This window comes from Sciurus carolinensis, chromosome X (genome assembly GCF_902686445.1).
Source record: "Sciurus carolinensis chromosome X, mSciCar1.2, whole genome shotgun sequence".
Classification (NCBI taxonomy): Eukaryota; Metazoa; Chordata; class Mammalia; order Rodentia; family Sciuridae; genus Sciurus; species Sciurus carolinensis.
Window position 1 is genome coordinate 43,218,334 of NC_062232.1, and position 15,074 is coordinate 43,233,407.

At 49.8% G+C, this 15,074-nt stretch overlaps 1 protein-coding gene across 1 annotated transcript; it reads right to left on the minus strand.

Moving 5' to 3' along the window:
* Position 1: 1 nt before the first annotated feature.
* On the minus strand, positions 2-12,696 carry LOC124971457 (uncharacterized). Its single transcript, XM_047535225.1, has 6 exons — positions 12,689-12,696; positions 10,631-11,164; positions 10,073-10,240; positions 7,790-7,874; positions 7,404-7,543; positions 2-84 (listed from the first exon to the last, which is right to left on the minus strand). Exons 1-4 carry the CDS (start codon positions 12,694-12,696, stop codon positions 7,871-7,873), a joined length of 714 nt encoding a protein of 237 aa, XP_047391181.1. The 3' UTR covers positions 2-84; positions 7,404-7,543; positions 7,790-7,870.
* Between the last annotated feature and the right edge of the window lie 2,378 nt (positions 12,697-15,074).

A 15,074-nucleotide genomic window follows, 5' to 3' on the forward strand; every position in this document is an offset into this window, starting at 1 on the left:
CGGGGTCTAGCCGGGAAGGTGAAGCTGGAGGTTTTCGAATAGCTAAGAGGTGGCGAGGAAAGCGTGTGGCCAGAACACACCAGACTGCAACAAAGGGTGACAAGAGAAGAAAGAAAACCCGTGATTATTCATCTTACTTAACCTTTCTGTCCCTCTGCTTCCTAGGTGTAAAATGGGGCTGATAATGTGACCCACCTCCTAGGCTTCCTCCGAGGATGACATGAGATAGCACATGTCCAGAGCTTAGAATGCTGAATGGCGTATCATAAAGGTTTGAGAAATGGCACCATTGATTGCATCCATGAGGCATGTGATGTAAAATGGCGAAACGTATTGAACGAGGTTAACTCCTTGCAGATTCTTTGTAACCCAGTCTCAGGAACGATGATAAGAACAACAAACAATGCCTGACTAACACGTGCTCTTCTCATAAGCATTCGAATACTTTCATCAAGTAGACTTTGAGTAAATTGCACGTATTTGTAGCATGGTGGCACGCCCTTTGGAATTTTTGCCTTCATGATCAGTGGCTTTACATCTAGTTAAAAAGGCTGCTCATGCTGATGGAAATCACCTCAAAAGTCCCAATATGTGTAAATAAGAATTTCTTCTACCAAAAAAAGAACAGGAGATAAAACCAGGACAATGCAAACAACACACATGAGGGGGCAGGGGTAGGGGGGCGGCGGAGGGGGCGAAGAGGGAGAAAAGAGAATAAGGAATCTCAATTCAATGGAAAACTGGTTCTTTGTAATGATCAGTCCGGTCAATTGATAAATCGTAGCAGGAATGGCTGGGGGGAAAAGAGGGAGGAAGGAAGGTATGAATAGCAGGGATGAAAGAAGAGATTTCACTACAGACTCAGAAAACAAAAAGGACTAATGGTCAGACTGCAATCAGCACCACGAAAATAAATGCTACAGCTCAGCTGAAATGGACCAGTTGCCAGGAAATCGTAAGCTACCAGAATTCACCCAGGATGAAATAGTGTAGAAATTACGGGAATTGAACTGGTAGTTAAAAAACCTTTGCAAAACGATCTCCAGGCCCAGAGAGTCTTCCAGGCCAATTCTACTGAACATTAAATGAAGATACCACACCAACTGTACACAATTTCTTCCAGAAAACAGAGCAGAGGGAACACTTCCAAACGATGTTGTGAGGCTAGTACTACACTGATACCCGGAAAACTTCAGGACTGGTGCTTCCTCAGCATAAGCCCAAAACTCCTCAATGAAAAACGTAAGAGCTCCAACCCAGCAGCACATGAAAAGAACCATAAACCACGATCCAGTGGGTTTCAAACCAGGAATGCAACGGTGGCTCTTTCACTAACCAAAAATGAACGTCATCCACAGAGGGTGAGGTCAGGCGAAGAAGAAAAATGACAGCATGATAACGAAGGTATGAAGGAAAGCCATTTGACAAGATGCAAAATCCACAGATGATATGAAATCCTCTGACACACAGGGAGTAGAAGACCACTTCCTGAACCTGCTAAAGGGGCATGCGCCCCCAACCCTGCAAGGTTAAGGATTGAATGCTTTCTCTTGTATGGCTGAGAACAAGGCAAGGGTGGCGACTTTCACCACGGCTGTTCGACGTCACGCTGGAAGTCCCAGACAGTGCAACGATGTCAGGAAAGGGAGCAGCACACAAATGGGAAAGGAAGAAATCAAACTGCCCCTTGGCTTCAATCCTGTGACCGTGCCTACATGGAACGCCCCAGCGTATCTCCACCCAAACTCCTAGAACTAATAAGTGCATTTAGCAATGATGCAAGAGACGAGGTCAACACGTGGAAAACCACAAAACGAAACTGAAAAACAATAGCATTTACCGTAGCTCCAAACACAAGGGAATAGGAATGTACAAAACCACTACCACCACCACCACCACCACCACCAAGAACAACAACAACAAAAAAAATACACACACACACACACACACACACACAGGAAGTGCCTGCAGAACACTGTAAGATCCTAATGAAAGAAATCAAAGAAGACCTAATTCGATGGAGAGAAACAATGTGTTCATGACATGGAAGATTTGATGTAGTAAAAAAAAGTTAATTATCTCCAAGTTGGTCCGGAGAACTGATGCAATGCCCATCAAGATCCTGGCGGGAGATCTGGGTACATACACCATCTGATTCTGCACTTCACCCGGAACCTCTAAATTTCCAAAAACAAGGATGAATTTGGGGAGGTCACATCATTTGCTCTTAAGACTTGCCAGAGTTTCAGTAATCAAGGCTGCTGTCTTGGAAAGGAGCAGACAGGTAGATTAATGGAAGAAAATACAGAGTCCACAAACACACCCTTACCAATATGAGTTCTGACAGGGATGCAAAGGTGGACTCAAGAGAAGGGAGAATCTTTCCATCAAAAGCATTGCATACCCATGTGCCAAAATATGAATCTCAACCTCACCATTTTTATGCACGACTAACTGAAAATGGTTCAGACATCTAAACATCAAAGGTCCAAGTTAGGTAAGACTCTCAGAAGACAACACAGGAGAACATCTTAGGGGCCAGAGGATAGGCAAGGGTAAGTCTTGAATGTGACAGCAAAAGCACGGTCCATGAAAGAAAGAAAACTGAAAAACCAGACTCCATCAAAATGTAAAATGGAAGCCAGGAAAGGTGGTGCACACCTGTAGTTCCAGCTACTGGGGAGGCCGAGGAGGGAGGATCACTCGAGCTCACCAGTTCCAGAGCAGCCTGGGCAATACACGGTGACCCCGTCTCTAAAACAAAGGAAGGAACAAAAATTTCAAACTTTGGCTTGGGAAAAGACAGTGTGTCGAGACAATGAAAAGCGGAGCTACATGTAAGGATCACAGATGTGATAAAGTCTTATATCCAGAGTATAGCAAGAAAGCATTTGCAAAACGTATCAGCTAAGAAAACGGACAACCCCAAAAGACTTGGATATGAGCACACGAAACAATGTTCAACATCGTTAACCGTCAGGGACCTGAACATTAAAACCGTGATGACGTACCCCCTCACAGGTACTACAATGGGTAAAGTGAAAAGCCCTGGCAATACTAAGGGTTGGAGTACAGACTGAGCAACTGAAACTCTCATACTTTGCTGGTGAGAAGGCAAAAGAGTACAACCACTCTGAATCTAGACTGACGCTTTCTCATAAGCTAAACGCGTGTTCCACCTGAGGACCCAGGAATCCAGGCCTGCCTTTACCCTGGAGCAAGGAAACCGTGGGTTCTCACAAAAGCCAACATATGAATGTTTGCAACAGCTCTCCTCACACTCCTCCAGAACCAGAGACAACACAAATGTCCTTCCTCGGATGAAAGGATAAACAAACTGTGGTATCCACACAATGACAAACTGCTCAGCATTCAAAAGGAATAGAGTATGGCTCTGAGGTTTACCAAGTGTTGCATTATGCTAAAAGGAGGAGGCCCATCTTGGAAGGCCACAGGCTGCCTGGTTTCATATCCATGACCCTCTCTAAAACACACCAATGCAGGACAGGGGAACAGATCAGTTTTCACCGGGGAGTAGGGGAGGGGAGGCGTGCCTGCAATGGGGCAGCAACAGGGAGTGCCGTGGGGGTGATGGGCCAGTACACTATCGTGATTGTGGTGGTGGCCACGAGCATCTACCTACACATGTGATAAAGCTTGCAGAACCGTACTCAAAAGAAAGAAAAATGTGGGTCTTACTGTGGTAGTTGAGAAACCCCAAAGGGCAGACTTTGCCAGAAGGGCGTCTCTCTATATTTTCTCACAACACATGCCCTCGAGGAGTCTAAAAACGTTATACGTGCAATGCCAGACTGAAGCTTTAGGCCAGCGACCCAGGCTCTGTCCTTCTAGCAAACTTGGAAACCAAGAATCCACAGGTTTTCTTCAGAGCATACTGGCACTTGGGAATTTTTATTAACCAAACATCGGGATGGGAAACACAGAACAATATCATAAATACTTCAAATCATTTGACCTAGAAACCCAGACAAACATCCCAGAGAGAGTCTCCCTTAACATGTCAGTAATTGAAAACTATGTTTCTTAGGAGTTAGTCCAGTTACATCCTCTGGGCCATCACCATCCCACATAATAAACACTTATGTGTGAAACATCTGGAAACTGATCTTAGCTCCATTACCTCCCAACCAATTTTCACATGTCACAGGGACTCTCCCAGAATCATATTTCCTCATATGGAAAGGCCATTCTCATGGAAAGAAATTCATTCGCACAAACGCCTTTTTTTTCATGAAGAAAGACCTAGCCTTTGAAAACATCAGTTCACAACTGACCTGTGTGTGTCTTAATCACTCTTTGCCCTCCCTCTCTCCCCCGACCATTCCTGTGAACTGTCTCACTGTCCTATCTCCACATGCACAAGATTCTCAAACCACACATAAGAAGGTCCTCATGATCTCTTCTCCAGAGGCATCAAAGGCACCGGGGCCTAGAGGAGTCCCCTATTTGTGGGAAGGAAAGCAGCCGAGTCAATCACTGTGACTTCCCTTCCTTCATTGTCTTACTCCTTTTCCTTCCTTCAACAGTCCCCCGTTCCGGTGGGATAAAGATCGCATATCGAATGTCTGCTGCAAGCACCACGGCGCTGGGTTTCCTTCATCTTCACACATCTTCACACATCTTTTCCCTCTGAAGAGAGGGAAAAGGCCACTGGACATGAATGAACCCACCAAGTTTATTGGTCTGAGCTTCCGTTTGGCAGGTGATGTCCCTCAGCGACCTCTTTGCCCACCGCCCTGGTGAATCTTATGTGTCAGTTCGGCTAGGCTACGGTGCCCAGTTGCTCAAACACTCATCTAGGTGTTGTCGTGAAGATACTTGTGGAAGGTGTTGAACTTCCACAGTCACTAGACTTTAATTAAAGTTCACTGCCCCCATCACGCGAGTGAGCTTCAGCCAACGAGCTGAAGGCCGCAAGAGCAGAGACCGAGGCTTCCCAAGGCAGAAGCAACTCAACCTGAAGACCGCAACACAGACACTCTGCCTGAGTCCTCGGCTGGCTGGCCCGCCTACAGATTTCAGCCTCAAGACTGCAACTGTCATATGAAAGTCCATCGTGTCATCCCTCTGGATTTCGGACTTGCCAGTACCCAAGATCCCACAGAGCCAACTCCTGAAAACCCATCGATCCATCCACAGATGGATACAGATATGCACAGATGCCAGAGGCATGTGGACGTCCTATCGGTTTGGTTTCTCTGGAGAACCTTGACTTATGCACCCACAGCATACCACATCTTTCTGCAGTCCAATCCAAGAAACATTTACCGAGCTGCCATACTATCAAGCGCCAGGTGGATGACAAGAAGTTTGATAGAAAACAGCCTCTGTTGATTTAGCGTCTTCCACATGCCAGGAAACGTGAGCTGGGAGTTCCACATCGATTATCTCATTTGGGTCTCATTTTACAAATGGGGAATCGGAGGCCTAAGGAGAGAAAGATGTCGGTGGTGGGGCCCCCATTGGAATCTGGTGTGTGAGAGAGAGCCGGGGAGTAGTCTGGAGAATGGGGAGATGAGTTTGAACAGAGCAGATGGGACCAATTCACGGAAAACTGCCAAGCCACGAGGGAGCAACAAAAAGTCACACCGGTGCTCTATGCCCTGTCCCGGGGCATCCACCAAAGCAGAAGCAGCCCCAACCGACCTGAGGACGAGCTGGAGCTGAACTGGATGGATCCACGCAACAGAAGGTGAGGTGTGTTTACGGCTCCCAGATGGGGAACCCACCGTAGAACGGTCAGCATTCTGGTGAGGTCAAGAGGAATGGGGCAGAGAAAGAAAGGCTCTTGGGCTGGCCAGAGAATTCTAATGCGATTGTTGTATTCTCTTCCCTAGGGTTCCCAGCATAGCCTGGGGCCCCTCCCTTCCTCCAATGTGTCCCACACAGGCACTGGCAGGTGTCATCATCTGAAACCTGACCGCTACACTATATTGCTCCCTCAGATAAAATCCACAACGATCACTGTCTCAGGCAGTCAGCATGAGACAAGGAGTAAAGGGAAATCAGACCTAAGCAGAGAGGAAATGTGCCAACCCAAAGAAAACAGAGTGAAGAGGAAGGGTGGGCCCAGGTCAGGTGCAATCGGTGATCCACCAACACCATCCAGGACCACCTGTCAGATCTCTCCCTTTCGGCCAGATCGGTTCAAGGAATGACATCCAGGCATGCCCATGTCCAAGGGCAGGAAGGCACTTTCTACTCTCTGTATCTCTGCTGTAGCAAGGAAGCAGACCAGAAGCCCCTACACACATTCTCTCTCTTCCACACTGGCCAGTGCTGGGTTATTTCCCCATTCCTCAGCCAGTGCGGGGGACAGTGGAGTGGATGACCACGGCAGTCTTGGATGAGAGATTTTGGAGGTGGGGATGGCATCTTGGAAGACTTTCACCTCTTATCCACCCTTGGGGAACCAGCTTAGAAAGAACTTCCTCCAGGAGGCCTTCTCTGGCCTCTTCCGCAAGCCCTAGATGAGGGACCTTCTTCTGAGCTCCCACAGCACCCTGAATTTGCCCTCTCCCGGCCCCAGTCCCACTCAGCTGGCATCAGACGGTTCTGCCTGTCTCACTCACTAGGCCAGGAGCCAACAGGGGCCAGCGAGTTGGCAGGATTTGCCCATCACAGAGCCACAACCCCAGTGGACATTCATAAACAGCCAACAAATGAATTAAGAAGAATTTGGGGCCCTTCACATATGTCTCACTTCAGAAGTCAAACCCTGTACCATCCCAACTGTCCCACGTTGCACGGAAGGAAATTCCTGCGCCGAGAAGTTGGATAACAACCCTAAGAAAGGGGCGGAATTCCATGCCAGGCACCTGTCTGACTCCAGGTGCCTGTTTCCCTTGGGCACCTGCCTCTGTGACTTATCAGCCTGCATGGAGTCCCATGTTACAAAGTAATCCTGCCGGGGAGAGGTCAGCCAGGAAAGTCCTGGAGGCTGGTCCAGGGATCAGACAACCGTTGCAGCCAACGTTTACCTTCCCTTACCAGTGCCAGGCTCTGTTCTTGGTGCCTGGAATGCTGTGCTCAACAAAGCCTGCTCAAACCTCCTGCCCTCATCAGGTTGCATTCTAGCATAGGTGAGCAGAAGGTAGAGAGCCGAACAAGTAAATGCATACCGTGTGGGGGTGATGAGCCCTAGGAAGAGAGCTGTGCTGATTTTGACAATCGAGACAAGGACACACGATACTTTTCCCAACTCTGCCTGATATGATGACAAGTATCCTTACAAAATGAGTCCATGTCAGTTCAGAGGAACTCAGTTCACATAATACTATCAACTACACAGTACTGTGATGGTTTTCCAGAAATGGCAATACTCCACCATAAATGACTGAGATCTGTGCAAGGTCACTTTCTGCTGAAAAGCGTGTGCCCACCTTATACAACGCCAGGGAAAAAGGAGCCTGAGTTCCAGACATGCAGTGCCACGCTGCTGTTCTGTATCTTTGTCACCTGCACAGATCAGTTCTATTCTCCTCTATCAGGAAGGGCGGGGACAGTCTTCTCAGAGGCTCTGCTGCAAAAGAACATTGAAGTTAGCAAACACTCAGTGATGCCCGCTTTCCAGCATGAAAGAAGAAAATGAAGACCAATGAAACGTGGTCCCGGCATGGCATTTGGGACCTTCCTATAGGTGGCACAGACAGGGAACCACGGTGGGAGTTCAAAGGGGTAGTGGCAGGGGAAGGGGGAAGAGGAAGAGAGGCTGAAGCAGCAGAAGGAAGACAAGGGAAGAGTCTCCTCTTGCAAGTGAAGAGCTCACCTGGTCACCCGGGTCACTCACTGATCGCTAGGTTCACATCGTCAAAGCTGCCGATGGTGTCCTGAGTGAGATCTACACCTCTCACCTACAAAACAAAACCTGAATGGTGAGGCATAGTCACCTAACGTGTCTTTACTGACGGTGCACTCTGTTCAGCGGTCCCCTCAGTGAGGTGTCCAAAGCAGCCCCACCCCGAGGACAGCACAGCCTGAGCGAGTAACAGTCTGTCCAAGGTATAGTATAAAGCAGAAAAAAAAAACAAAAACAAAAACTGGGGTGGACATTGTTACTAGATACCTGGGAAGAGAGTGGGGATAGAAGACACAATTCTTCTCTCTCCACCTCCCCGGAAAAAGCAAAAATTCAGGCTCAGGACCTGCCATGCCCACTCATTCACAATGTATTTTTTCCAGCTGAGAAACAGCTGGTCTGACAATTCCTATCCCCCTCGAAGGGGGAATGCATGGCTATTGTGCTCACAGCATACGGTTCTGGACTCTCAACAGTGTGGGGATGAAAGACACAAACATTCTGGATGGACGGAAAATGAAGTCAAGTGCTTTTCTGCATCCACTCGCGCACACTATATCCTCCTGCAGGGTAAGAGTCATCAGAGGGCACCCAGTCTGTGGGGGCGGGGAGCCAGACTGAAGATGAGGAAGAGGACCTGAGCCAGGGGAGCTGAGAACACCGAGGAGGTCCAGAGGCCCAGGTGGTCAGGAAGGGCTTCTCCACGGGCGTAGTGCCCTAGGAATAACGCGGGTCACCTATCCCTTACCCGATATACTCAGGGCCAGAAGTATTTCAGAGTGTTTCAGATTTTGGAATATTTGCATGTACATAATGAGATGCGTCGGGGAGGGGGACCCATGTCTAACACACTGAATTCATTTGTGTGTCACACACACCTTGTACGCATGCATGTAGCCTATAGGTAGTTTCATACACTATCTTTAAGGCGACTGTGTGTATGTGTGCATGCCCACTGGGGAGTGAACCCAGGCCTTCAGGCATGCTAAGTACACCCTCTGTCACTGAGTTACCCCCCAGCCACTCACAGAAAGTTTGGGGTTTGGGAGCAGTTTGGATTGTGGAGTGTCAGATGAGGGAGGTTCAATCTGTATTATCGCCCTTACTTGCAGATGAGGTAACTGAGGATCAGAAAGGTTCAGCCAGTCACTCAAGGTCACGCAGCTAGGTTGTGATGCTGACCATTTCTCCGCTAGGTCTGTTAAAATACAAATATCTCTGTACCTTCCATCACACCAATCCCTCCTCTCACTCTTGTCGCCTGTTTTAGTTCCCATCCGCCATCTTATACTTACCCGTGGCTCTCCTTACCTTTAAATTCTCATAATCTGATAAATATCGAATATAGATGGGTGTTAGCACGGGATCATTACTTTAAGAACATACATTTTCCTTGCAACCCACGGTTGCCCGGCCCAGAACAGAACATTTATCTTTAGTTTATCTTCCACCCACACGCCAGGTCAACAAAAGGGGTCCGGGACTTAGTTTTAACTCAGCTATTCACCTAATCCCAAGTCTGATTTCCAAAGTAATGGACATCCGACTGCAAAGAGCATGACCAGCGCCTCTCTACAAAAATAATTCACAAAACATTTTCTCAGATGCCAAGATGGTCCAGGCTAAGAGACACTGCCCCCTTTGACGGGGAGCTGTTGAGATTCTGCTCCTGAAAATAGAGAACTGCTTGCTCTCTGGCCTTTCTCTCTGTTGCTGGTATCCCAAGAGGCTCAGTCAAGCAAGGCCACTCACTCGCCCTTCTTGGACAAAACTAACACAACCCTGACACACACAGGTCAACACACAAATGCAACACACCCCTTAGGGCTGTGTGAATCTAGGGAAACCGCAAGGGAAATGCCAGTGGAAATCTGTCAGCCTATCATGACACCAAATTCCTGATCCCGCCGAGGTCTACTCCCCAGGATCGGCTGCACTGCAGCCAACTGGACGACCAAGGATGCCCTCCTTCTCTGAACACCACACACTGCAGCTCGCATAGTGATTTGGTGGAAATGGTCCAAATACTTGCATGCGAATGCAGGAATCACAGAGCCTACTAAGAGCCTGCCTGCTCCTAAGTCACATCCCGATCCCTCTGGCTCTCACGCATCCTGGGAAGACTTTCTCTGACGTTTCCATTTGGGAAATGTCGCCTTCCTTGAAATCACTTCAGTGATTTTGTCTCATATTGTGGGGTGGGAGATGAGGCGGAGGGGGAGGCGATGCCGAGGAAACAGGTTATTTCCGAACCTGTTGAACACTGATTCGAGCCCGATCACACCCCGCTGCTTAATGATGCCCACAGGAAGTTTCAGTCCTATTTCTCCGCTTCCAAACGCCGGGCCCCGGCTAGAGAAAGAGAAATACGCCACACGCAGACTGTCCACCCGCCATTCTGATACGGACGAGATGGGGCGTCTGAGAAAAACAACGGTCCCCTCAGAAAGCGCCCTTCACGGCTGGCCAAAGGAGGACTCCGGTCCCAGGACCCACAGGCACACCTGGCCTGGCCCAGGAGGTTCTCTCCGAGCCTCTCTCCCACCCTCTTCTCCTTCTCTCACCCAGCCGGTGCCAGGGAGACTGTCTCTTTCCCCGGGCCTCCCTTTCCCTCTGGGTCTCTGGGTCTCTGGGTCTCTGGCTCCCTCTGCGTCTCTCTCTCCCAGCCCCCTGGTCTCCCAGTCTCTGTGTCTCCCCGTGTCTTTCTGCGGCTCCCACGCTCTCTGTCTCTCCGAATCTCTCTCCCACCCCCTTCTCTCTATCTCTGTCGCTCGGGCTCGTTCTGTCTCAGTGTCACTCGGGCTGTCTCACGCGCGTTCTTTCTCCGGAGCGGGTCCCACCGTCCGCTCGCCGGTGCGCCGCCTGCTCGCCTCAGCCCTGGGAACGCAGCGCGGCGCTTGGAAGGAAAGGGTTAAGACCACCGAGAAGAGCCGCCCTCCGGAGGCTAGAGTGGCCGCGTGTGGGAAGGCGGAGTCTGCGGGCCTGGCGTGCGTCAGAGGGCAGGGACGCCTGGGAGAAGAACGGGGACCTGGGTTCGCTGCGGCTGCTGCAGTGCGAGTCGGGAAGGGGCAGCAGGATTTCTCCGCGGGGCGGCCAGGTAGGGGGTCGCGACCCGCGCGTCCCTTCTCGGCCCCGCGGAGCGGCGGCGTCGACACCGCCGTCCGGGCAGCGCACCGCCGCGGGCCCTCGCGACCTCTGGAGCGTGGGTCCGGGACGCGGCGATGCTTGCCGAGGCCGTGGGAAGAGACTCTGGGCAGCGGAGGTGACGTCACAGGCGGGGCTCGTGGGAACCGGCGAGGGGTCACAGGAGGCCACCTGTTCCGGGACGGGCTGGCTAGTTCTGGTCTGGAGCGCGCGAGAACCGATACCGGCTCTGTGATTTGGTTTTTTTTTTTTTTTTTGGGGGGGGGGCGGGTGGAGGGGATGAGTTGCTTTTGCACAGGCGGGAGGAGCCCACCGAGAAGGAACGCGCGTGCGCAGGCACACACGCTCAAAGTTATGGAATCTCTCCGGGCTGCTGCAGTAGTCAGAGCGCCCTGGATGTGGACCCCAGTGTCTCGGCAGGGTGGCTTTTGCCCTTGCGTTTCGCAAGGAGTAGACAAGCTATGGTGGGGGAGACTTACGGGGATGGAGGTTATTGATATGATCAGAGGTGCTCTCGGTAAGCTGAACTGGGAGTGTTTATCGGTGACCAGCTAGTGGAGAAGAAACGTCCACGTGTAAGCACATCATCCTGGAGACAGGCGGTGGACCAGGAGTCAGAAGGGCCTGTCATACTTAGTGCTGTGGGAGTCGTGGCAGGGTGGACAGACTGCAAGCCTCACTTATCTAAGTCGCATGGGGAAGGGTGGTCCTTTGTGGTCAGCGTTTTCCAGAGCGGGAAATCATGCTGGAATTTCTTTGCTGTGGCTTGAATCAGGAGTCAGGAGATGCTTAACATTGTCGACAAGGTCAAACTAAGCAGGTCATCTTTTACGCCTTTCCAAGCAGATCCACGTGTATGGAAAGAGATGATCATTTTGCCCTGGAGGTTACCAGTCCATGAACAAGGTTCTATACTTTGCAAAAGGTAGCATCTGCACGGTCTAAGTGAAGGAGGAAATCAGTAATTGTCCCAGAATGTGATCCTCGTCCTCATTGTGTAGATGAGGTGACTTTTTGTGTCCAGTCCTGGAACTGGAACCCCGAGCCTCGCACCACCTTGGAATGCCCTCTGCCACTGAACTCCATCCTCAGCCCCAAATGTGGGCTGGAGTTCAGTGGCAGAGGCTTTGCCCAGCAGGTTGGCGACCTTGGAGAACAAAAATGTTTAAAATGAGGTAACAGTCACAGAGAGGTTACATAACCACCCCAGAGTTACACAGGGAATAAGCGGGAGAGCGCTGGTGCAAATCCAAGGGTCCCTGGCTTCATTACCCCTTTCCATATCTGGATATCTGGATGGGTCCTCCCTCCTAAACTGTAGACCTCTTGAGGCAACTAACAACCCACCGGTCACATTTTGCACTCGCTGAACTCTCGGGCAGAGTGGATGTGACTTCCAAGAGAAAAGAGTGGTAGGGAGAGTGGATCCCAAAGTCTCTGCCCTACCCGCTGGGGAGAGAGAGGGCCTATTAATAGGAAATTGAAGGATGAGAGGAGGACAGGATATGTTTTCCTTAGGAGACAGGACAGTGGGCTATTATATTCCACACAGCTGACGATCAGCATGGATTATGTTTGATTTATTTACTTTTCCTTTTGTCTCCTCCCTCCCTCCCTCCCTCCCTCCCTGTCTTTCAGCATTCGCAATCCCATGCTCTGTGGTGAACACACCCAAAGGCTATATATGGGTAAGTAGAGAGATTCTCATTTTTGCATGGAGAGTACCTGACCATAACCACCACCATTCTCCTGTTTGAAAAGAGGGCATTCCCCGATGCTAAATAAAAGAAACCGATTAGTCACGTTTTCTAATTCTTTTGTCATTCTCCGATTACAGAAATGGCATGCTAGGCACTGAGAGGTTAGGTCAGCTCCCCGGAGTCACTCAAGTGGTTGAGTCCCACAACAGTTAATGGTCAGCATGTCCCAAACTGAAGCTGTCCACCCCCCACCCTCTGCACACCTTTTTCTCCAAGATACCACCTTTTTAAAAATATTTTATTTAGAGACAGGGAATCGCAGTATATGATAAAAAGAAAGAATAGCGACACCTACATAAATAGTAATAAAGGCATATGAGTACAAGATTTCAAGGAGAAGAATGGCATACACATGGCATAGTTCTCCCCTTCATTTATGTGGACCCAGTGTTGCGTTTGCCTTTGGAGTTTGCACTTGGGACTGTAGTTTTTGTACCATGATGGGATGCAGGCTGGGGGTTTCCCTTGCAGTGTAGAGTTAAGTAGCAGAAATGAGGAAAGAATCTGTCACTTAATGGCCTCTTGGACCAAGGAAATTAATTAAACAAGACTTAACCTGCCCTAGATACCGACTGTTTTGGTGTAATAATGGTTCACTGCAAGTTCGGTCTTAGATATAATCTGAGCTTGCTGTAATGACAGAGTATCCTAACTGAGGCAGTGGAATGAATCTGGCATACTTTCCTGCGTACATATATGAATACACCACAGTGAATCTCAACATGGTGTACATCCACAAGACTGGGATCCCAGTTAGAATAAGATATAGTCCGTGATTATATGAACACATCAGAATAGATTCTACTGCCGTGTATAACAAAAAAGAACAACAACAGCAGCAACAAAGAACAGTGTCCTAACCAAGGTGTCCTCCCTTTGCCAGGGTGCTGGTGTATCAGTCCCTGTGGGTCAGCAGGGATGCCAGGGTCACCAGTCTTGACTCGGGGGACCCTCCAAGGGACTCTGCAGTGCTTTCATGCAACTCCTCTTTCATCCTTCACTAAGGATGCCACCCTCCTCCCGCACGAGGTTCTGTGTCAGTTCCGACAACATCCAGTAGAGAGGTCAGATCCACAGCTGATTCTGTCTTCGATGTAGTAAACTGAGCATGAATTCTGTTTACCACAGCCCTCTTTAATTCCTCTGAGTGCAACGTGCCTAAGTATGCAGTGAAGCGTGTGCTGTGGACAGGGCAACAATAAATGAGAAAAAATGAAAATGTCACCAGTCCCACCACCACCATTCCCAACCCCTAAGCCTGCCTGGAGTGTAAGCTAGAATCCCAGGAGCCCTGGCATGCAGCTCTCCACACCCACGTGTCTCCCTGCCAGGAGATGAACCGAAAGAAGGTGGGTTGCCGATGCAGAAGAGCGTGAGTCTGGGACTCACATCCCTTTCTCTCTGACTCCACAGCCAGGCCTCTTTCCAGTCACTGCAAAACCGTTTGCTTATGTTTCAGAGCTATCTGCTGACCCGCAGATACCGTACTGTGACTGGATGGTCCTCATTGTTCCAACACCACGTCCATCTGTGAAACACGGGCCTCCGTCAGGTAAAGCCACCCTGAAGGGTTCTAGGACACTTAGTGTCTGCCCTCCCAAGAGCCATCGTGACCCGACAGTCCTGAAGTCTGTTGGGTGGCCTCAGCTTACAGTGACACAGAGGTTTCTCTTCTAGCGGGAAAGGCACCCGTGCAGTTCAGTTCCACCCTCAAATTATGTCTCGCTCTGTTTAATTTGGTTCCCGGCCGGATAATAGGAATTTAGAGACAAACAGTGCCCAAAGAAGTGTTTGCGATGGCTTCAGCACAGCTTTGGAGTCGACCAGATATGGAAGCATCGTGATGTGGGGCCCACCAGACTGAGGATGGAAGCCTAGTTCTTCCTGTGCAGATCTCTGTTCTTCAGCTTTCCCCACTCTACAGTGTGGATAATCAGAGTGCCCATCTGCTACGCCTACCCCTCCCTGGTGAGTGTGACCCGAGCAAACCCTCACAGACCACCTGCAGGTGAGTGTGATGTGTCCTTCTGTGTGTAGTACTTCTCCCACCACACCAGAGTTGGGGACGGTCCTCAGCCTGCAAGGGTACAGCCTAAGTCATCCCTGCATGCTCTCCCTCCCGACTCCCTGACCCCGTGCCCAGCAAGTGCTTAGAACTTGCTTATTTGGTGGTCGAAGGACTTTGAGCAAAGTTACTTGAACAGTAGTGGGTAGCTGTTAGAGTTGTAGTTATTTCTGCAGCAGAAATGATACTGAGAATGCAATGAACAAAGCTCTTCGCTGTAGTCAGAGTGGAAGAGGAAGATCATGGTTTCATCCCATGTCTAATTCTGGACCTCCGAATGAAAGAG

Coding starts and splice junctions, on each gene's coding strand:
- LOC124971457 (XM_047535225.1), bottom strand. Junction 10,241..10,630: donor GCTCCGGAGAAAGAACGCGC/GTGAGACAGCCC, acceptor TGTTTTTCTCAG/ACGCCCCATCTCGTCCGTAT.